The 23,418-nt window shown below is 41.2% G+C and overlaps 1 protein-coding gene across 3 annotated transcripts; it reads left to right on the forward strand.

The window, feature by feature from the left end:
• Positions 1-1,306: 1,306 nt before the first annotated feature.
• Positions 1,307-22,463, forward strand: nrg1 (neuregulin 1). Of its 3 annotated transcripts, XM_028418690.1 has the most exons (9): positions 1,307-2,582; positions 8,661-8,820; positions 10,942-11,000; positions 13,504-13,527; positions 15,622-15,724; positions 16,146-16,296; positions 16,385-16,500; positions 18,184-18,380; positions 19,710-19,877. In XM_028418690.1, the coding sequence occupies exons 1-9, from the start codon at positions 1,868-1,870 to the stop codon at positions 19,724-19,726; spliced, it is 1,542 nt and encodes a 513-aa protein (XP_028274491.1). In that variant the 5' UTR covers positions 1,307-1,867; the 3' UTR covers positions 19,727-19,877. The 3 variants fall into 3 exon arrangements, with proteins under 3 accessions (XP_028274491.1, XP_028274488.1, XP_028274489.1); XM_028418687.1 differs by lacking the exon at positions 18,184-18,380 and having other exon boundaries at positions 19,710-22,463; XM_028418688.1 differs by lacking the exons at positions 13,504-13,527; positions 18,184-18,380 and having other exon boundaries at positions 19,710-22,463.
• The last annotated feature ends 955 nt before the right edge of the window (positions 22,464-23,418 follow it).

The raw sequence follows: 23,418 nt of genomic DNA on the forward strand, positions 1-23,418 counted from the left end.
AGGCCTGAACACTTCTAAATGAGATTTCACTTTTCATGGTTTTTGCAAAAAAAACACACAGGTTCAATTTGTCATTATGAGTTAGGAAATTGAAAATATGATTTAATAACTAAGTGTTTATTTCTGTACATTTCTGATATTAAATTGATTGTGACAGACTCACCGGGCACAATGAGGATCGGAGAGTGTCGCCACATGTGAGGCATTTTTTTTTGTGTGTATATATTTTAATCTATTAAGCTAATTCATTCCTTTATTTCCTGCCACTTTTAGCCCCCCTTTTAAAGAGGGTGAAAATGCTTAGAAGTTAATCAATATGCAGGTCACTAATTCAGAGGCCTGACAGGAAGTCCTCTCCCACAGATACCATTACTGGTATTAATTCTGTCTGAGGATTTGAAAGGGTCACAGTGGTGTCAATGTTCAGTGTGGTGGTGACCTGACCTTTCTGACCGTCTTCATCTGGTTTAATCCCCGGCTCCTTCCGTCAGGCTCCAGGCCTGTTTCACCAGTGCGGCTGGGGGGTTGGGGGGGGGGGGGGGGGAAGTTAATAGTTTTATTGGTGGTCTGGGGGCTTTCTGTCACACTTGTATGCTTTAGGAGGAAGTGTGACTTTGCTGATCAATATCTCCAGTTTAAGGACAAAAGAAACCAACCAATGAGGGATTAGACAATGCTGCATGCATATTCAGGTGAGGCTCGATCAACTGGCAGATTCATTCTTCAGTTTATACCTGATATTTATATTTTTATAAGTTCATTATCAAAGGCAGACGTTCTTTTGTAACTCTTTAATGTTATATATCGCTACAAAATATGACATCTATTCTATTGCCTTGTTATATTAATTAATGCGAATACTTGAGACACAATGGCTGCATCCTCCTGGGGTGGATCATATGTCTGCTTCCTTGGCTCTTTCCCCTTGACAAAAAACACACCCTTCAGTATCAGCATAATCAATGGGGAGTGGTGCTGGAGGGGGCGGCTACAGCAGTTTTCCTGCCTGTGATTCGCTGACATGCACTCTAATTGGATCAAGTAGGAACTTGCTTAGCTGGATGCTTTGTGCTGGGATTGGGAGCAGCCTACAAAGGCTGCACCAGACAGGAAGAGAGGCAGAGAGGGGAGGAGGCCTGAGGCTGCCCTGTTCACCACTTGGAGAGGAAAGATTGAGAGAGGAGGGGTGAGAAGAAGAAGAAGGGGAGTATCCAGTCTGTACTGTGCTACTGCAGCCGCCACCCCCCTCGTCCTCCCATCACTCCCTCACTCTCTCTGTGATTCTCTCTTTCTCTCTCTCTTTCCCCTTACTCATCTGTTTCTGTGGCTGTACTGAGAGGAAGGGCACCTGCCGCTCCCTGATGATTCAGCCTTTCAGCTGCTTGGAGCTCCATAGACAAGACAGCATGTCCCTCCTGCCTCTGCAGTGCCTGGCCGTCCTGTCCTCTGCACTACAGTTGCTGCAGCTGCGGCTGGCCCATCACGTCGACACTGCCTCCTTCACTAAAGTGTTCAGGTGAGTGAGTGCTCTTACTACAACACCATGCGGGACATTTGAAGCTTCTACGTCTCCGGTTGAATCTTTTTTTTTTTGTCGTTTGCCTGCAGTCAGTTGTTCAGAGTCATGATTGGTCTTTTTGTGAAACACCATGAGTAAGGAACTCCTTTTCCTTGTGCGCAGCCTGTCTACATACCACCTGGACTGTTAACTCTCTGCACAGCCTTTTTTTTTTTTTTTTAACCTCCCAGCTCTGACTCTGCAGCATGGAAAACATACTCAAGGACACGGGCGGCAGGCAGCCGCTGTGTGATGCTCTGAGTCAATAGTTGAGGTGTTCAGAGACACTTTATCCAACCATTGGAAAGGATGACTGAGGGAATGGAGGACCTCTCTGCAGGGCCAGCTCCCCCTCCTGGATCGGCCTCCCCCACTGGCTCTACTGTTGATACTGGACAAGTCCCCGAGGAGAAACCAGAGGAGACGGAGGCAGCTGGTGAGAAAGAGGAGGAGGAGGAGGAGGAGGAGGGCGTAGAGGGAGCAGCAGATGGAGGTGATGCTGGTGGCAATGGGGAGCATGTTGGTGCTTTGGGAATAGTGGCCTTGCCAGGGACCTGCTGTGTGTGCATAGAGATGGAACAGATTAACAATTGCCTGCACTCTGAGAAAATCTGCATCCTGCCCATCCTGGCCTGCCTGCTTAGCTTAGCCCTCTGCACAGCTGGACTCAAATGGGTCTTTGTGGATAAGATCTTTGAGTACGAACCACCCACACACTTAGACCCTAAACCAATCGGACAAGACCCCATTATTATATCAGTTGACCCCACTCTGGTCATAACTGTGTCGATTCCTCATTCAGCTCCATCCACTGTTTCCCTGACCACCACCATCGCCATTACCCCGGGACGTCCGGAGGTATTAGTTGAGGAGGAATCCACACGAGGCCCGTACATGCCTCTGTCTCCACGAGTGACTGATCCCTCCATTACACTGAAATACAACGCTGAACGCACCACCATCCCGAAGCAGACTCCCCGCCCTCAGACAACACAGGAATTTAACAACATCATCCCAACAATATGTAAGTACCAACACAGGAATTCTGTCTCCTTCTGTCCATTCTTGTTCCAGAGCTGACCATTAATATTATTGTATTAATGGTCATTAATACAATTTTTATTATTGTAAAAGCAAAATTCAGATTCCAATGTTTCCTTTTGTATCATTGATTTCGTAATGACCGTGCCAGGAACTGCACTCAGGACTTAGCCTGAAAACAGACACGTTGTGACTTGCAGGGTGCAGCATAGAGGCCTATGACTAAGCCTCTGAACTATTGCTACACACAGAAAGGTGTGCAAGGAACATCTGTTGTCTCCTACTTCACCCCTTTAGTGAGTGACTCCAAACCTCCACTACATCCTTGTTAAGTATTAATGATGTCTTAAATTATACCACTGTGATTTAGAAGTGAATGGATTGGCAGACAGCATCGTGGAACATCCCTAAAATGTCGGGATGCACATTTCCAGTCACATGAAAAAGTGGAAATCAATAAATGATGCATGGCAGAAACTAAAACTCCGGGCTGTGGTATGGGGAGACTTCCTGTTTTCAGCCTGCGCTCCATTTCAAGGTCAGAGACTGCTGGAGGCTAATTGATGCCCCCTCCATCCCTGCACCGCAGGGAAAAACAACCCACTAATACTGTCTGCCTGCCGGTGGCTCGCCACCATCATGTATCTGCTGTAGTCACATCTCTGCGTGATGTATTGTACTGTATGTGGGTTAGCTAATCTAAGGTGGTGGGGGTAGGTGGGGTGATCTTCTAGCTGAGCTCTCAGAGACATTACTTTCTTAGACGGCAGGATTGATCATTAGTGGGTCTCAGGGGAGAATACAACCCTGTTTCCTGAACTGAGATAGTGTATAAAATAAAATAAAATCACTATATTAATATAAAAATAAGAAAAAATTAATTCCACTGCAGGAAAGGCTTGATGTAATTAGCTAAAAAATATGTTCATGTTTAGCAACCCAAACTCTTTTAATGCACATACTGAAATAAGCAAAACCTGCGTATACAGAACATTTCTGTACCATTAATGGTGCTTTCATGGATGCTGGCGTATGATGTATGATATCATGTGCTGATAATAAGCTGGAATAAGCTCTCTTTTTTAGCCAAGAGGGAGCTGAGTCCAGATTAGCAGTAATAATGAGAGATTTTAGTTCCACCTCACAGTGTTTGTGGATGTAAATGCTGTGTTGATCGAGCGCTACAGAACTGCCTGTCCATCAGTCACTTGCTGTAGACATTTAATCTTGTCGGGGCTGAAGCCAATCACAGTTGACATTGGATGAAAGGCTTGATGAACCCCTCCCCATCTTTTTCTTCTGAAAGCCTCAGGTACTCATCTTTATAGTGAATCATGTTACTGACCTTTAGCAAAGTAACACAATAAGTTATAAGATGCTCTTTTTAGGATTATTGTTGCCAAGGTCCTTAACCTGTTTTGGAACATGTTTCTGTATTGTCTTCAGAATGAGCACTCATTTTTCAAAAAAAAAAAACGTAACATTTCAGCCTGTCCCCAAAGGCCACGGGGGTGGGGTGAAACCTGTACTTTTTGTTTCGTGGACTTCTCTGTGAGAATAAATATGACTGCACCCTCTCAGTGAGATAGACATGACATGACTAGACCTGACAAAGTATCAACCTCTCAAAATACTTGATGATAATAAGAGGACCTTATGACAGATACTAAAGTGTCGTTATGGCTTTTGACTGTAGTTTTTTGGGTACAGGAACCATCTTAGTGGATTTTGAGAAGTTAAGTATGTCATTGGTAAAGTGCATACTTGAGTGACATGGTATCCCATCAGACTGGCTACCCTCTTGATCTAATTGGGCAACACTTCAATTGACTTTTATATTACCACATTACAGAGTCCAGGCACTGATCTTGATCAAATGGGTTTTTATGTTGAAGTCAGAATCAGAGAAACATGCTGAGACACACGTGTGGTAATCAGGAGGCCTAAGTAAGGTTCATTTAGTCAAAGAAAAACGTCAGAAAATAACACAGGTAACAAAACAAACGGCTGGGTGAAACAAAGGCTGGTGTGGATGAATGACTCTTCAGCTGGCTTTTTAAAAGGTTGCACAGAAGAGCATTCCACGGTGCTCGGACCCCAACTTCAAAGACATGTTCACCTTTTATCTTTAGTGCAGTGCAAAGGACAACCAGTGAAGACCTAAGTGTTAGTGTTAGTGCATGTTAGTGATGCAGGCCTGACCATGCGGGGCTCACTATGTGAAAACAGGGACCTTACAACAGACCCTACACTTGATGACGCAACCTATGGCATGCAAACCTACATAGAATGCCTTACAGGTCAGATTTTCACTTATTTTGGCAAGAGTGTTTTTAATAAAGAGATTCTACAATGCAGGTCCTGGTGCTGCTGAAGTCCGTTTATATGAGTATCCATAAATATCACACATGTTATAGTGCCTGTGGGGTCTGACAACGACAGACAAATTAACAATGACCCATTAGTTTGAAGCGTCCCACAAAATATGTTTAAATGAAAGATGAACTTATAAAAAAATCATTCATAAAGGCTAAAACCATGAGCCAACAGTCTTGGCTTTTAAAAGTAATCTTTGTGATTCAATAGCAATATGGAGTAATTCATTTAGTCTGAGAAGCAGCAGTGACTGGGAGCTGTGGATGGATGGATAAGAGGAGGCTACAGTATACTGCCAAAGAGCAGCTTAGAGACAAGCTCATTCCAAAAATGGAGGACACTGAAACACACTAAACTAAACTTTTAGATGACTTGGTGTATGTGAACTTGCTTTATGTTTTGTGATTTTAACCTGTATAGCACTATGTTGACAGGCCGGTGACTGTGTCCATCCAGACTCACCAAACTGCCTCACCTTCAACACGTAACACTGTCATTAAAAGAACTTAACTAAATCCTATAATTATTAGACTGCACTGGACGTCTGACCTAAGCTCTTTTACTTACTGCTGAATTTACCATCCCAGGACAGCAGGTCCCTGCGACTTGTTCTATCCAGATAGATCCAGGCAGATCAGATATGAAGTATCATAAGGATGAATTTGTAACATTAATGAGAGTACTTGCCCCTTTTAAACTTGGAGTAGCTGGTTTGCATAGTGAATCACAGATGTATGATGAATGATGCACTGACCCTTAATATTGTATGTGCTGTCCATCACAGCAGCGTTAGCAGGACATGATGCTGTGAGTAACTGGCTGACTGACAGAATGAAATAATGGATTTAAACAGCAGATAAAAAGTGAGGAAAATACACAAAGGAACCTAAAAGAAGTGACTTTTATAGTCAGACTTAGACCACATAATGTACCCCCACCCCTCTAAAAGGATACGGACACATACACAATGTCCAGTCTGACAGCCAGTAATCAGTGTGAGATCACAACACTCAGATCTGACGACAATGGGCAGATATTTAATGCAAAGAGTCCACATGATTCTGCAGCTGTTTTATGACATGATTAATTCTACTCAGCTTGGTAATTAGTTTTATTAGAAGTGGTTGGGACATGCATTTTAGGATAATTACCTTTGGTGGATGTGTGTACATACAAGGAAATATAACACAGAAAATGGCTACACAAGCAGTCTGGGGACCAATGATTTACTTCTTATAAAGAAGAGCAGTATAAAGTGCTGCAGGACTGTGTGTCTGTTGGCTGAGGGTGGGGCTGAGCTGCACACACACACACACACACACACACACACACCATACAGTGGAGGTCACAGAGGATGGATTGAAGCGTGCCCTTCAGCTACATTCGCACAAAATCTGGCAATGCAGCACCTTCCTACAAGGTTGTGTGCTTTTATGATATTGGCCTTGTTTCAGCTCCAAATAACCCGGGCTGCATAATGTGCTTGATTTCGTGTAATATATAATACTTAACCCTTCAAATGAGGATGCAGTGTAGGGGTTTGTTCCCTTGGACTGCAGCCAGAATGCCAGATTAGCACCCCAAATGTGAGGTCATGGTGAAAGTGAAGGGTAAGAGTGCAGTCAGGTGGGAGATGGGCGGAGTCTCTGATGGGAAATGGGGCCCTGTGCTTAACAGTAGGGTTTATTCTGCAGTACATACACCACATAAAATATTGCACAAGCACTGGGTAGCACCTTCACATCATGTACTACCATTAGGGTGGGACCGGCAATCCCCCAGAAAGAGCTGGAGGAAGTTTCTGGAGGTCTGGGTCTCTCCCAATGTTGCTAGAGGATGGATGATATGATGAAAATATTAGAAAGACGGCATGTTAAGAGTTGAAAACTGAGTGGGATGGAGCCAACAATAAAAGCTAGTGGCCGTCCCTTACTTAAAGATGTGAGCAGAAAGCAATGAGGTAGCATCATTCTGATCAATTTGCACCAGCATCAGCTTATTGCTAATTGAAAGGAGAAGAGGACAGTTGTGGTAAAACTACAGAAATAATCTAATAATATGAATGCTGACAAAATCCTACGGCAAACAATTAGTCAGTCAATGGATGAATCTCTGATTATTTAGTTCATTCACCTTCACAGTAACTCCAGTTACTGTAATTATGCAGAGGGAGATTCCTGTTGGTGCAGTGCATCAAGGTTTGTCCTTGATAACACTTGACAGAAACACCATCCACTGCAGCAGACGGATCGCTCTGCAAATCCGACCCCAGCTCTGCCCAAAGAGCCTGACCAGCAGAGAGGCGATCAGCCTCTGGCAAACCTCCAGCGCACAGGAACTGTCTGTCCGTTTGATGTTTCTGCAAAAACTGAGGAAAAGAAATCTGCTCTGCCTCTCTGCGGGGCGAGAACAGACAGAGCTGCTGTGCTTTGAGCAGAATAACTGACACACCACTGCATTGAGCTGTGGGACGTGTCCCATCCCAGCTGGTGCCAAGTATCACTTCTATACCAGTCTGCTGATTAATGGATGGATTTATGGTTTGGTGCTCGTTTCTAATGCACCCACTAATAAATCATTTACAGTAATGGCTTTAATCAAGTTGATGTAGTCCTGTTGTCATCCGCAAAATAATCAAAGTCTAATAAATATGATCCATTTCTTGATTTTTTTATTATCTCTGAGCAATGAGGAGGTTATTACCGAGCATGCACCTTCAGGCTTCTGTTCAAACACTCAGCTTTGTCCTGTGCAGGACCTCCAGGATTAAAGGGATTAAGACTTCACGTTCATGAATGGCCGTTTTAATTCCACCTTCTTTGTGATGCACGTCTTGCGCCCTGATCGATGTGCATCTCTACTCAGCTGCATAATCGCTTTTCTCATCTCATTCATTCTTTTATCTGGTACAGTGATCAGAGGTAGCTGCTTGTTGCAGTGCTGAAATGTGCTGTGTAATGCTGATAAGGCCCCTACATGCTGGCACTGTGGGACTCTGTGAGACTGTTTTTTCTGCTCATGTGAATATTTAAACATCTCACTGAAGAGTGGAGATGTGCTGGTGTTTCAAAAAAAATAATACTTTAGCTTTATAATCAAACAGATATAATGAAAAAAATGTTCCCTTGCTATTTATGTGACCACTGTTTCATAATGTAATTCATAATCCAGCTGTTATCCAAACACCCAAATGATGGAGTGATTGAGTCGTGACCCTGCTTTGAACCATTTCTAAAGGAGAGGGAACTGAGATGAAATCTGACAAGATCAATACACCTGATAATGGAGAGGTGTGTTCAGCCTAAGCCCACATCATTTGAATGAATGAGCACCCAGGAGTCAATGTTTTCCAGCCATGTTTCAACCCTTTATGGTCACATTGACAGTTTACAGCTCATTTTCGCAAGTCATTTGAAGTGTGGTCCTCAGCAGACACCAGTGCATTATGATTAGTAAGCACTGTCTTAGAGCTTAAAGGCAAAGTGGGTTTGAAAAACATCAGTGACACAGCAAAAACCACTGAGGAATGAGTCAGGCAGGGCCGCAGCTCTCCCATAGCTTTCCCTGGAAATGTCTGAAAATATGATGCTCTCATTATGAAGACATCTTTTCTCATTTTTTTTTGTAATAATATGATACCTACCAACTCAGTGTAACCTTACTAATCATGGATGTCCCTCTGCAGCCACCACCAGCAGCACCAGTACCACCACCACTACTACTACTACAGCCAAGACCTCCAGTCATGTGACGCGATGCAGCGACAGCCAGAAGAACTACTGTGTGAATGGAGGGGAGTGCTTCATGCTTAAAATCATGCCGGGCAGCACAAAGTTTCTCTGCAGGTAGGACACGGACTGTGGGTGGGTTATTCTGATGTATGTGTGATTTCTATGTTGTGTGATGTGCGTATTAATCATCAAGCTCAATGGCATCTTATACCACCCCTGGCACAGACTTTACATTATTATAAACTATTCACCATATGTATTGGATAGCCATTCAGAACAGTACTACGAACAATTAGGGTTGTTTTGAGTTACTTGAGAGGAGCCATTTTTGTTCAAGTTTCTGCACCATCATGTTAAAAGCAAAGTGTAGACATCCAGCCAACAGAGGGCATTTTATTGTCACCCTCTTTGTCTCTATTAAAATCCAGAGGGGAGAGATAGTAAGAGTTACTAAGACCAACGCAAGGCACTGCTCTGGCTTTCCACATCCAGGTCCCACAGGATATAAATAATTGTTTTGTATTATATATTATATATTAATATTTAATTAACACCTTGCTCCATCTACACAATGATATGCAAGATAAACGGACATCCAATCAATGATTTAGCTTTACACATTTGACCTGCAGGCTCCACACTGGACAGTTCTAACAAACATCAGGACACAGCATTTCATATCAAAACAAAAAAAATTGCAAACTTGCTGTTATTGAATTTAGCAAAGCTGGACGAACGGTAAGTACTTAACTAAATGCTTTGGTTGTTCAGACTGTGTAAAATATATAACTGTAACGAATTTTTTTCCCCAGCGTTGTATGGCGGTTGTTATCCCGGACCGTGGCGTGTTTTGTGCTGTCTGTGTGTTTGTCAGTGCGTCCTCATGTTTTTGTCTGTAACACGTAGTTGCTGTGTTTGTCTTTTCCTTTCTGCCCATCGACCAGGTGCTTGGCGGGATTCACTGGGCACCGATGTGAACAAGCAGTGCTTAAGAAAGTCTCAGACCCAAAACGTATGTGAACACAACTGTATTCAGTCCCACATGTCATTACTGGTGTTTCACCCCAACCCGTCATGTGTTCTCCAAGAAACACTGGAGAAATCCATAATTCCCCTTTGAATACAGTGATAAGTAATAAATCAGGTGCAGAAGAGTGCACTGAAATTTGCATGTACTCAATCATCTCATCACACCCATCCATGTTGTTCGGAGCAGTACCTCCACCTCAGGTTGTAGTGGTGTGTTTGGTGTAAAGTAAGGCATATTACCATTTACTGTTCTATCCATTCAACCTCACCCCATCACCTCAGAAACCAAAACACAGGACAGACCTATAACATCAGACCTGATTATATTATATATTATATATTATATCCATACTTTTTTCTACCAGAGGGCCTTTAGTGCTTGCATGACTCCAAGCTATTTGCTTGTGGCTGAACCATGGATGGTTCAAACTAACTGACATCTTGTGAGGAGGTGTTTGCAGTTATTTAGGGCTGACGATAGCCTTATAATTAATCACTGATCAGAAAAGATGCTAATGCACCTTCTGGCATCCTAGTAGGTAGAGGAGAGCCCTACCAGCCATAAATAATTAAGCTGATGAGAACTGATAATCGCCACTTAATGGGCTGATATGTGGAGGAAGGATTAAAATGAAAATCAGAACCTCGGTATGAACATTCAGTCAAAGCAGCAGTGGTCCAGTGGTGTTGCTGCTGTGTTAATCCTGTTAGCAGTACATGGAAAGCAGAGACTTAAAGTGACATAATGTAATCGCTCTCTCAGCTATGGAAATGCAAAGCTGCTTCCCATTGGTGGACAAGGGCTAACTGAGCCATCAATCCTCCCTTTGATTGACATGCAGTATGACCGCTCTGCACCGAGCCTGTGTTTTGCTTTAAGGGTGGGGTTACATCCCATTATAGGATTATATTACTGGCAAAGTCTAGACTTATACTGAGCGGCCTCATACGTACATGCAAATTTCAGCCTGCAACGATTCCATTCAGATGGAAAGCCTGTGCAAAATATGACATATTTGTCCATATAAATTAAAGATCGATGTGTCTGAGGTGATTAACTGAACTCAGACTCACAGACTGGAGCTGGACACACTGGTCTAGCTGTCCCCTCCTAACACCAGTGATGACTGTTGTGGGTTTTGCACAGCTCTTGTGTAAACTAACTCTTTTTCTCTTCTTGTCTTTTTCTTGTGTTTTTCCACTCAGGTGTCCAAATGAATTTACTGGTGATCGCTGCCAAAACTATGTAATGGCTAGCTTTTACAGTATGTCTACTTCCTCTTTTACCTTTTTCTTGGATTGGGGCATGTTTGGTTAACACTACCTGTTTTGTTGTTTTCCCTCTTAGTAGATCTGTGGTTTATACAGTCAGATTTTTTTGCACGCTGATGTTTGTATCACTTCATATGTTAAAGCTGCATGTGAATGTAATGTAAGGCATCATAGGGCCTTTATTTATATTTTTTAACTGTTGTTTTTTTAACCAGTATGCCTTTAAAAATAGCCTTTATATACACTCACTGAGCATCACATTAGGAATTAATACTGTGCAGAGGCTCCCTCTGTCCAATGGATTTCAATTCTTGCTCTGAAGAGGTCACAGAAGTCCAACACATCCTGACTCCATGTGTCATATATAGTATGAACAGTTGGTCAGGTGCACCTTGGCATCATATTTCAGTCAGGAAGCCTAAATCAGATTCCAGTGTAGGACCATTTCATTTTTAGTTTCCTTTATAGACTTATTAAAACCGAGCTAGTCTTGGTCTTGGTTGCCATGGTGATGCTGCAGTATGAAACCACCATGGCTTGGCTACTTTTTCATGGTTAGAGACTCCTGGATGTTGTTTGAGGTGACTTTGTACCACGGTGCATTGTCATGCCGGAAACAGACATTACTAGAAGGTGAAATGTGGCTGTAATGGGATGAACAATGCTCAGACAGGCTGCAGCAATCGATCTGTGATTGATTTGGTGCTAAGGAGCCAAAAGTGTCCAAGAAAGCCATTCTCCACGCTCTTACACCGCCACCGGCCTAGACAGCACATATATGGTCCATAAATAATCATTGGATAATTGCACCAATAGGCTGATGCACAGGTGTTCCTATTAAAGTGAATGTGAGTGTACCTGTCCAACCACCCTTTAATACACTTCAAACTGCCAATCAAAGATTTCTGCGATGCTACTTTGCTCTATGAGCATTTAAGCTCCAGCCCTATAATGAACACAACTTGCAGTATTAGAGTATGGATAGGAAGACATGCACGAAGGGGCAAGCTGAGTTTGAGCTCAGGACTAAAGGGCTAGCTTATACAGCACTATGCAGTCACCTGGGTCAGTTCTAAATCTCGACAAAGGTTAGGGCGTCATAGAGGAACAGAGCTGTCCAGATCTCACAAAACACTCCTCACTGAGATGTAGTGGCCAATAATACTGAGTTCTTACTTCACCAACCTTAAACCTCCTCTGATTGGATGCTTATGTGTTCCAGGAGTTCTGATGCTGTTCAGTCTTTGGTTTCTGCTAATGCAGTGTTTCCCGCATATGATTTTATAATGCTATACACATCACATCATCACTCCATGCTTTCTTTATTCTTTCTATTCATTTCTATTTCCAAAGTAAAACCTCAATACAATAACACACCATCCCCCTAATGTGTGCTAGAGATGCTCTGAAACCAAAGTACAACATATGGTGCATTTTTTTATTTTGATTTTTGATTTAATCTGAATTTGGTTTTAAATTTAGTTTTTGAAAATATCAAATCTGAAAATGAGAAGTATGAGTTGGGAATGGTGCATGATCATTATAGCATGCTATGTTCACAGTGTCTGACTGTGGACTGTGTCCCTATCCCATCACACATAACTGTCTACCAATACCAGCTACCTAATATCAGCACTCATCACGACAGCTGTAGTGTATTAAATAGAAAATATGACATCATAATCACATCATTCATTCCACCTACCATTGCTTTAATAAGTGTTGTATTGTGGATACATGTGTGTTTAAAGCCAAGTGTGATGACAGTCATTAGTGTTCAAGCTCCTTTGAAGCCTTGCTGTACTAAGAGACTATGATACGTCACACATTTGGCAGGTGTGCTCTATAAAATTTCCAAAGAGCATCTTCCAGCTGACAGTCATTGCTCATTATTTATGACCTGTGTGACCTGTATCGAACAAACTGAGCAGAGGAAATGGAACATTTTTGTGGCATGCTGCCACTGTTTAAATAGGAAAGTCGCTTTGTGGTGGTCTAGGTCGAGGACTTTTGTGTGTGAGTGTGTCAGAAATCTGATACTGTAAAGAAGAGGAATTCTAAACATCTGCTGTTTGATGTAAAGACATTGAATGTAATCTTTGTGGAGCGGTATCCACACTGGCTTTAGATGGTGTGAATCCTCTGTGTGTGTGTTAGCTCCTCTGACTCATATTAACCATTTATGACAGTGAAATTTCCATGTTACCTTTTACTGTGTGCCATGCTTGTGTGTCATAGCAAACCCACATCATACCCACATTCCAAACTGATGTGTGGAAAATGTTGAGAATTGTCAGAGTTTCGGCTGTTTTCTGTTTCCCTTTAGGATGAATATAAACTTATATTATGTGTATATATATAAGTTTATATGGAACATTTGTGACTAGGCTTGTATCGCAGTGTATGATGATTTTGGATATCTGAATATCACCTCATCTGAAGAAACCAATGTTCCTATCTTTTTTTCCTTTTTCTTTGGGTCACCTTCACTGACAGAACATCTTGGAATTGAATTTATGGGTATGGATTATTCCTTCCTCCTAGTTAAGCTGAAATCCTTTGCTAAAGCTATTTTTCTCTTGTCAGATGATTGGATCACACAGCTTTGACCATCAGCACAAATCACATTCTAACACATCAATGCATCAATAATGCTTAGAGCAAAGCACTGCAATGCATCTGCTAACTAACAAATGCCACATGTGCCATTTATTTGTAAGAGCCAGAGCAGCTGTGCATTTTCTGTTTCTGCATGAGACAAAAGAGCATCATCTCTGCCATCCATCCATCTGCTCCGCCTCCCTGTTTCACCCTCCATTGTGTTTCCAGCTATTCCTTAGGTCTTTATTGACCTGCCCTTGAAATGAGATGTAAATCTGACACATTTACAGTCACATACATGGCACTTAATATTAATTGATATTAATGAATGCAAATGTGGTGTTTCAGCTAAATTACAATCCATATAGTTTACTGCTAGGATAGACAATGGTGATTGAATCTTTAAGAAGATTTAAAGAACCAGTATCTGAACATTTCTGTGGTTTGTTGAGACTAAACCCTAGACTGTAGACTGTAAACGGGCTCCTGGGTATAGTGGTTTTGAAGGTCCATGAGGATAGGTACCACCATGTGCAAAGAGGTGGAGCTGAGGTAGCTAGCTATTCTCTGAGCGGTCACACCATTAATTAGGCAAAGCTTTAAGGAAAAAATTCTATTCTGCTCTACAGAAATGCAGATACACTTGCTGCAGTTGTGGTGATCTGTTGTAATCTTGGTTTTTGGTGCATAAACATGACCAAGCATAGCCAATCACATCACCATGTGTGTTATGGTAGGACCAAAGCGCTTGATATAACCCAGTCAGAATCAGAATATCAGGCTTTGGGCAGGACCAACGGCAAAAAAAAAAAAAAAAACGGAATGTAACTTTTCCTGCACCCGATGAGAATCTGTTTTGGAGGGGATCAAATAATTTAGTAATTGCTGAACATTGGTGGGGATGCGTCACCTCCGTCCATGCTAACACTATGCCCTTGGTTAAAAGAATGTATTAGGAGACTAGGTTTGGACTAGGATAACTACTGCCCTCCCTGCCTTCCCCATTTGCAGACAGTCACTGTGTCCTTTGAAGGACACAGTCTATCCTTCAAAGAGGGAAAGGGACACATTTGTCAGCCTCATTTGATGAAGCATTCAAAATTGTCAAGCCACTGTGACACCATCCTTTTGAAGGATGCAGCCAAATTAGGATACTGTGTGTTTATTGTTTTTTACCTCAGCCTAGTCTGCTGATAATAAACATAAAAGACAGAAACTTGCTTACATTTTTTTTTCTGACAGATAACCGAAACTAATAAGACAAAACTCACTGAAATGAACAGGTTAGGATTTCAAGCTCAGTGCTTTTCCATCAGAAAAAGAAAAGAGGACAGGACAATGGATGTATCATGTTAACATGAAACTGCTTTGAAATGAAGCAACATGTTTTCCAGGCATGTTTACATTCTTTCTGACTTAGGTGATGCACGATCTCAGAGATTCCACTGTTTGCTCTATTATGAGACACATTGTGAAGGCTTCTTTGAGAGTTGTTTTTAGTTTTAGTTTTTAGACACGTCAAGGTTTCAACAAAGACAGGCATGGAGCATGGAGCTGAATGTGGTGTATTAGAGCTTCTAAATTCTAGAGCACCATGAGCACATTCAGAGTCAGAATATTTTATTCCAATCCTTAGTTAAACAGTCTTGTTGTCATATTTACCATATTTATGACACTCTAGGGATGCATTTGGACTGTTGATTGCTTAAATGTAAAAACCTCATCACAGAGAATCCAAGCTCTACAAATAAGAGGTAACTGGACTTATTTCATTTGTACTTTACTCATTCAAACGGCTTCATCAGGAGTCCATGGTTTTTATTTCATGCAGCAAATCTTGGGAAGAAGAAGTCCAGCTTACCTTTTATTTTTAGCTCCTGGATACACCATGGCCTGGTTTCACAGAGCCTCTTTTTTATTGTTTGGGATCATGCCTGGAAGTCTTGATGTCTGTGTGTGAATGTTTGTGTTTGCAGACCTGAAGTTTTTAAGAATGGTTGTCCTCTTTTTCAGAAGCTGAGGAGCTGTATCAGAAACGTATTTTAACAATATCAGGAATCTGCATTGCTCTTCTAGTCGTTGGAATCATGTGTGTGGTTGCCTACTGCAAAACAAAGTAATTAATGTCACATTTTTATGTTTAATTTGTAACATAAAGGAACGCTCCCCCAACCCACCCCTTCCTCCCCAACTTTAAAACATATATAGTGCCAAATAGTGCACCCAAATTTACCCCAACTGTATGAGATTACACATTGGAAGGATGAGAAAGGGCAAAGTTTAACTTGTAAGCAAGAAATGGAAACCAAAGATTGATTGGAAACAGAGGTGACTGCAGGTTTGGGGATTGTGTGGTGCTATTGGACACTATAAGAAACTTTAAATCTTATATTGAAAAAAAAAACTATTTACTATAACTATAGTCAAATCATAATAAATTCTCTTTTGGTGCCTGTGGATCTCTCCTCTGATATGATGCCCCCTTGTGACAAGATTGGCTTCTTCACAACCTCCTTTTGTTTCTTCTTCCCAAACAGGAAGCAGAGGAAGAAACTACGTGAGCGCCTGAGGCAGACCGTGAGGCAAAAGAGGAACAACACCGGCGCCGGTGTTGGCTCCAACCTGGCAAGCTCTACCAGAGGACGTCGGGTTTCTAACTTGCCTCTTCAAGATTTGCAGCATATGAATGTATGTCCTTCTTGGTGTCAGGTAAAAAGAGGTTAACTTTGTACATCAGAGATAATCAATGTGAATCTGCTCTCTGATCTTTTTATAGCAGTGTAACGGGACACAGCATGTAGCTGAGAAGGAGACAGAAACAACCTTCTCTGCAAGCAAATATGCCTTATCTCCACAGGAACACACCACACTCACCCACATCTCCAGCCAAAGGTAAGGACAGACATCACACTTACACTTTGACAAATTTAGTTTGTATGAAATTTAAAAAAATACAATCTACTGAGACATAGAAATGATTCAAATATCTTTTTAACTGTTGAATCCATTTTCATTCCATCGTTGTCCATCTGTAGCCAGAAAAGAGCTTCTAGCTGCTTCAAGAAGCAAACAAAACACAGCTGCATCAATGTTTTTTTAAACTGACTAAATAATTTAATTTTACTACAAGATGTAGAGTTTTAATTTTTCACAGCACAAGTTTTGATCAGTTCGTGCTCCTTTGGGGGTTTGTCTATAAGTCATTCTACTCAGATTCATACTAATTCTCTGCCTATATGCATGACAGAAAGATCCCAGCAAAAACATACATCATTTATATACTAGCATAAGTAACGAAATTCAAATAATATTTAGACATTTTTGACTGAAAATATAGCATGATCAGTCCATTTGTGTCTGTGAAAACATCAGCCCTCGTGTTTTCTCTCCAATATATAATAATATAACATCACACCTGTCACAAAGTTTTGGATATTGTTAATACTTTGATGGACTGGCTAAAATATTTATTTTGCAGCCATGTGTTGTCTGCCTGGTTGTGATGAATCCATTTATGTGTACATCATGTGACGTGTGAAGTTCTGACAGCCTGGGGAAGATGTGAATGTCTGTGTGTGATATGACCATTGTATGATGGGAAAGATGGCGTCTGGGTTCTCACATCCCAGCTGTTACCTTATTATTATTCAATGAGCCTTTGGATTTTGTAATGATGTGCTGCAGATACAGCAAAATGTCATTTGCATAGAAACTCAACTAAAGCGGGTGAGCAGCCCTCTGTGCAGCATGTCTGTGTGCGCAGTTGTTTGGGATAGAAGTGCAAGTGGCACCCAGACTCAGGGGGTCACATGGGTCCACCACCTTCAAGGTCCAGGTTTAAGGGTCAGGTGCAATGCCTGTCCACTGGCAGGCAGGTGTGTAACAAACTTCCACACAAATGATCCAGCATGTGTTTAAAATGATATCTGCTGTAACGGGCTGGTGTGGTGGTTTCTTTGGGATGCATGTGATATCTTTTCTCAGCAGCTGAGTCACTGTTGACTTGTTGGATGCGGGTTACATTACAGCCATTGTAGTGTAGTGGTTAAACCATGGATGAGACTGATAGCTTGAATGAATCATCCCCTAAAGTCACAAGTACAGATAGAAGGCATACTGTATCTAGAGTTTGCTGCTCCTGAGATATTATCATTTTATGCTGGTACCATGAAGGTCCAGAGTAAAGTCTTACCCTGTGAACACTCACATCACATGATTCAGGCCATCCTTAGTCAGACAGTCCTACAAACTGTTGAAGGCGCCCCCCGCCATTGTTTTATTCTTTTATTCTTTTTATTCTATATTTATATATATATATACAGTATATATATGTATATATATATATGTATATATATCAAAATGAATAGGATCAAATATGTCTTTGGGTCTAAATCTAATTAGCCGATCATTTGAAATTTGTTCCATTTGCTGATTATATATCTAACTGTTGCATTAACAAATCAGACTTTTAATTGATCCAGACTAGAATGAAGTACAAAATCTTGTCCCATATTATTTATTTTCCGATCTGGTCTGAAACCTGTCATATAAACGACACCCTCCCTGTCTCTGCAGCTGGAGTAATGACTGGAGCAACAGTGTTTTGTCTGACACCGAGTCTGTCTCGGTGATGTCATTGGCGGAGAATAGCCAACGTGCCACTAAGGGCGGCCGGGGTCGTCTGAATGCCACTGGTGGCACCAGTGACTTAAATGCTCAGAGAAGTGCCGAGACACACCCAGCTCCTACAGGGACTTGCCTTAAAGTACAAGGTAATTAATCAATTAATTTTAAATTGGACACAATTGGAAACTAACAGCACATGCAGCAACTATTGAAGAATTTGCTTTATAAGATATTTAGAAATAATTTATATAAATAGCACTTATAAATAAATCAATACATCTATCGAAATTAAATGAGCAACCACCAGATACATCCAGCAAATCCTTTATTCCAAGTTGTACCATCTTAATACAAGTAGGTCTCAAGATCTCTCTGGGAATAACCAACAGGACCTTTTTCTGTGACTCCACTGTCTTTACATTGACATTGATTGTATTTGTGTATGAGACGGGGTAGCATCGAGAGGCTCAGATGATCAAATAAATAAGATGGATTCTTGGATTTATGTCCATCAGGCCAATTTGACAGCAGAGCCTCCTGTTTGAGAGATCAAGTGTACCCATCTAGTTTTTTCAATGTCCCACGTGATCCACCCTTTATCAAGCCTTACCTACTGGTCTGCTATAGAAGGCCTTGCTGCTCCACAATGCTCCACTTGTAGCCCTGTTAAACATTACATCATAGATGGATGCATGAAATATGGCTGTAGAAAGGTGGAAGCAGGAGACAGTGGTGTTGCCACAGAAACAGCCACTGAGGCGATGCAGCTATAGTTCAGAGTCTGTCTGGGGAAGCACGACTCACTGCATCATTTCTTCATGCATTCAGCCAGTGAGCCAGCAGCTAGGTTGGATATCCCATGGCAGACATGTATCAGATGTCCTCAGCTACACTAATGGCTGACGTAATAAGACACTCTTCTATTAAAGACATAAGGAGGAAATCATCTAATGTGGTTATCCTCTGAAAAAAGGCGGATTATTATTAAGGCTGATGCAGTGCCTCTATTTTAACATAATGCCTAAAGCTTGATATATGAAAAACTTTAACTTGCCTGAACATAATTAAATCAGAGGATCAGGTTAGGCTCCCACATTTATAGCTGTGAAATTGTCATAAAAAGACACAAGTACATCAAAGACCTGAATGCAAAACTCAATTAGGATGTGTCTGGCATTATCTGGTCAGCAGAGTAGCAGCTCCTGAAAAAAACATGTAGAGAAGTTAGGGAAGAAATCTATGGCTGCTGCTGGGGTTTTGTGTGTAGCTCTGTGACATGATTGCTCAGCATGGGTGAACTGGAATCATCCTGATGCTGGATAGGTTTGTTCTTGGTGGTAAGAGATTCCAGGAGAGAATTGGATGCTTTGTGAAAGGGATGCCTTTATGCACCATGATAAATGCAGCTTTCTCTTCCCAATTAGTACATTTTTAATAGTCACTCTAGTCAAAAGGTGCTGGTTGTGTTTCTGCAGGTTCGTATCTTCCCTGACTCCACTGTCTCCGGAGTCCCGGACCTCTCTCACAACCCCAGGTTCTCCTCCATCAGAGATGTCCGCCCCTCTCTCCAGTCTGGCCATCTCTGTCCCTTCAGTGGCTCTAAGCCCCTCCGGTGAGGAAGAGCGACCCCTGCTGCTGTCACGTCAGCCACACAAGTCCTCGAGGAGAGATGAGCAAAAGAGGAACTCTGCCCACTACAATCACGGCCATGTGGCACACAGCTTACCGCCTAGCCCGCTGTTTACCATGGAGAATGTTAACTATGGAAACGGAGGTGACCACGACACCGAAGCTGCCAGCCATATGTTCCCAGCTTCGCCTGAGAGTTTTGTTAACACAAACAACATCAGTGACTGCAGCACTAAAGGAGTCTCAGGCCCTGTGCTGCATTATATGGAGTCCAGTGACAGCCTGCTGGTGAGTGAATCAGAGGAGCCTCAGGGGGAACACACACCCTTCCTTGCTACGGATAGCACTACAGACCTTTTAGTTAGGGCTAGGGACAGCAGCAGGACTAACCCAGCATCACCAAATGATGACCTGCAAGTCATGTCATCCTGCCCCACCATCCAAGATCCAGTTGCTGTGTAAAGATAAAGAAATGCTGAAAATCCTTTATGTGTTGAAGGGGGAGAAAAAAAAGAAATAATCACTATTAAACCTTTATTTTCTATAAATTATTTGCTGTGTAAAGACTTTTAAAAATAAATGAAACTTTTATTTTAGTGAAGTAGTGAATAAAGAGTTTTATAAAAAAAAATGTGGTCATGTCTTGTAGGTAAAGTGCCATACACTAGTATGTAGCATAACAGTTCACAGTATATTTCAATGCAGAAAAATATCAATGGTGCCTTTCTGTGTAGTATGCTTAAAGGGCCAGTGTATAGTACTTAGGAGGTGTATTCATTATTAGTTTCCCTATAAATTTAATTTGATCCCTTCATATTTATAATGCACAGGGGGTGAGTACTGTCATAGGAACCTTACCTATTGCTTAAAAAATGTTTCTACGGTAGCCTAGAAAGGACAAATGCTACCAATGCAATGCAGAACAGTAACACTCGCTAGCTGTAAATAAATCACCTGAGGCTGGCAACTTTAATCTATAACTCTAGTCTGAATACAGGCACAAAGGTGGAGCCACACTCTAGTGGCCCCTCAGAGAACTGCAGTTTTTGAGAGTCGTTGTCCTGTAGTATTACAGGCTAAAGGGTTAAATTTGACCTCATCACATTACATGGCTGCTGGCACCTTATGGCCTTTAAGGGGGGTATTGAGTTGGTTGCAGTCTCTTACCTCCCCACTAGATGTCCCTAAGTCTTACACACTGGCCCTTTAAGAGAACTGTAACATTGCATACTGGGCCATGTATCACCATCTTAATCTTCCTGTTAACGATTCAAAATAACATGCTGGCTGCCTTTAACGTCCTGCAGTTAAAGGCAGCCTTTGAAATGGCGTCGTACAGAACGGGCTGCAGGTTGCATGCCATGTCCTCAAATGCTGAATGGAATAATCTGTGGTTTTCCTCTGCAGCTAATGTCTGAAATACAATATTGAACTGGCTTGATATTCATGAACACATTATTAATCAGCTCATTACCTGCATTTGATGAGAGGAGACGAGATGATAGAGATCAGACTATTTTTTATTCATCACTGGACTATACAATACACAGTACCCAGCCAGTGAATGAATATATTAACAAATGTGCAACCACTAAATGCTGGCAACTGTATGCTTGACATAAACCTGTAGTTTTATTTTGGTTGGATTCAATGTTTGGTTGTGTTCTACACCTATCGATACTGTAGTTCTATAGATTTTGGTGAATGGTAAACCTGAAAATGTGAGGTCAAATACATTGACCTCCCTAATGTGGGTCAAGCTTAATTTCCCATAATGCATCTTTTTAAAAGTCTATTTTTTTTCCAATGCTGGCTGGCAGGTATCCACATCTGAGTCCCCCCCCCCCAACCTACACATAACTTCTAGACCAGCAATTCTATGTGACGGCATCTATAAAGCAAAGATTATCTGCAAAGTGTGTACTAAATGAAATGCTGAATATATGGCTCATATCGTCCTGTGTGCAGACATCCATGTGTTACCGAGTAATGCATTTTGGGCTTTAAGAAATCTATACATGGTGTTAACTGCTTTTCTTTTAATCCTATTTATTATTTTTTTTGTGTTTATAATTCGACATCCAAAGTGCGCGCTTCTGTTTTTCAAGTGTGCTGTCCCATTGTATGTGTCTGCTTACATGAGCATAGATGAAAATCTGCCAAAGACTGTCACTTCTAGAATAAACAGATCTATGAAAAGTAAAAATCAAAGCAACAACTACTGGGCTGTGTAATCAACCATAGTTTCTTAAAATGTATGTATGTAGAATCAGCAGTCAGCCTAGCATAATAAATAATGTACGATGACATAGACATGCTGCCCCATTAGTGTTTTAATGGTGGCTTTCTTCTGTATTTTATATTTAGATTATTTATTATTTATTTGCTAAATCATCAAGGAAAACTGTTCTATAGTATAAACATTTATATTTAAGAAAGTTGATTTTAAGAGTTGTGTGAGATATGTAGCCATTTCACCCGCGTGGTTATTAGTACTAAAAACAGAAAAGAACTACTTGCACTTTTTGTCACATGTATGCTTAGCAAACTCACAGTGCATTGCTTTTAGATCTAAGAGTGTCTTCAGATGATGTAAATACACCATGCAAACCTTCAGTGCTGTCGTGTCTTTCTGTGTTTTGTGCCTCAGAGTGTCAAAGTCTGTCTGGTTTCGGCTCTTCTAGACTACATTTGATCTTAGAAGTGACACAGAATTACCTGAAATAAGATACCTTAATTAACACATGTGAAGCAAAGTTACATTCTGATCATCCATAGGTTCATAGATTCCTGTATTGTACTTCCTGTTTTGTTTTGGTAGTCTTTACTTGCATTACTTTCTTGTGTCAGCCCTCCCACCTCCTGTGATCGTTCCTGATTGTTTCCACCTGTGACTTTCTGTTATTACTCACTACAGTCAGACTCCTTGTGACTCCATATGCTGCCATCCCTGTGTTACCTGCTGTGATTTACAGTATTTCCTACATCACTTCCTTGTTTGGTCACTTCATTTGGAGATTGGGGGAAAAATCACCTTCTTTTGAAAAGCTGTTTTTACTCAGCCTGACATCATCCACATAAAAAAGGTTATTTGAGACCTTGTGGTCATAGACAAACGTGAAATCTATTATCACTGGAAACTGAGGAGGGGAATGTCCTTTTTTGTCTCAGGTTGAAGATTTGTCTTTTTTGTTAACTTCAATTGAGGATCCATTATAACAGCAGACCTCTGTGACAGTAAATACATTGCATCTGAATCACTGTGCACTTCCACTGACTCACCACAGGGGTGCGTCTTTTCTCCTGTTATGAGTGCTGCCTGTGTGAAAATGACATAATGTATCTGATATAATGCATCTTAGTCAGTTAGTCATTCACATAAACCTAATGCAAGAATATGTGCACCATTGTGACACATATCTTTAATAATGAAGGATAATGAATAATAAATGGACAAAAGTATTTTTTACCTTAAATCTAAGAGAGAAAAAATGATAATGTAATATAATAAAAAGAAATGTAACCATCGCATAGAATCAATTATAATTTATCAAA

This window comes from Parambassis ranga, chromosome 12, assembly GCF_900634625.1.
Source record: "Parambassis ranga chromosome 12, fParRan2.1, whole genome shotgun sequence".
NCBI lineage: Eukaryota > Metazoa > Chordata > Actinopteri > Ambassidae > Parambassis > Parambassis ranga.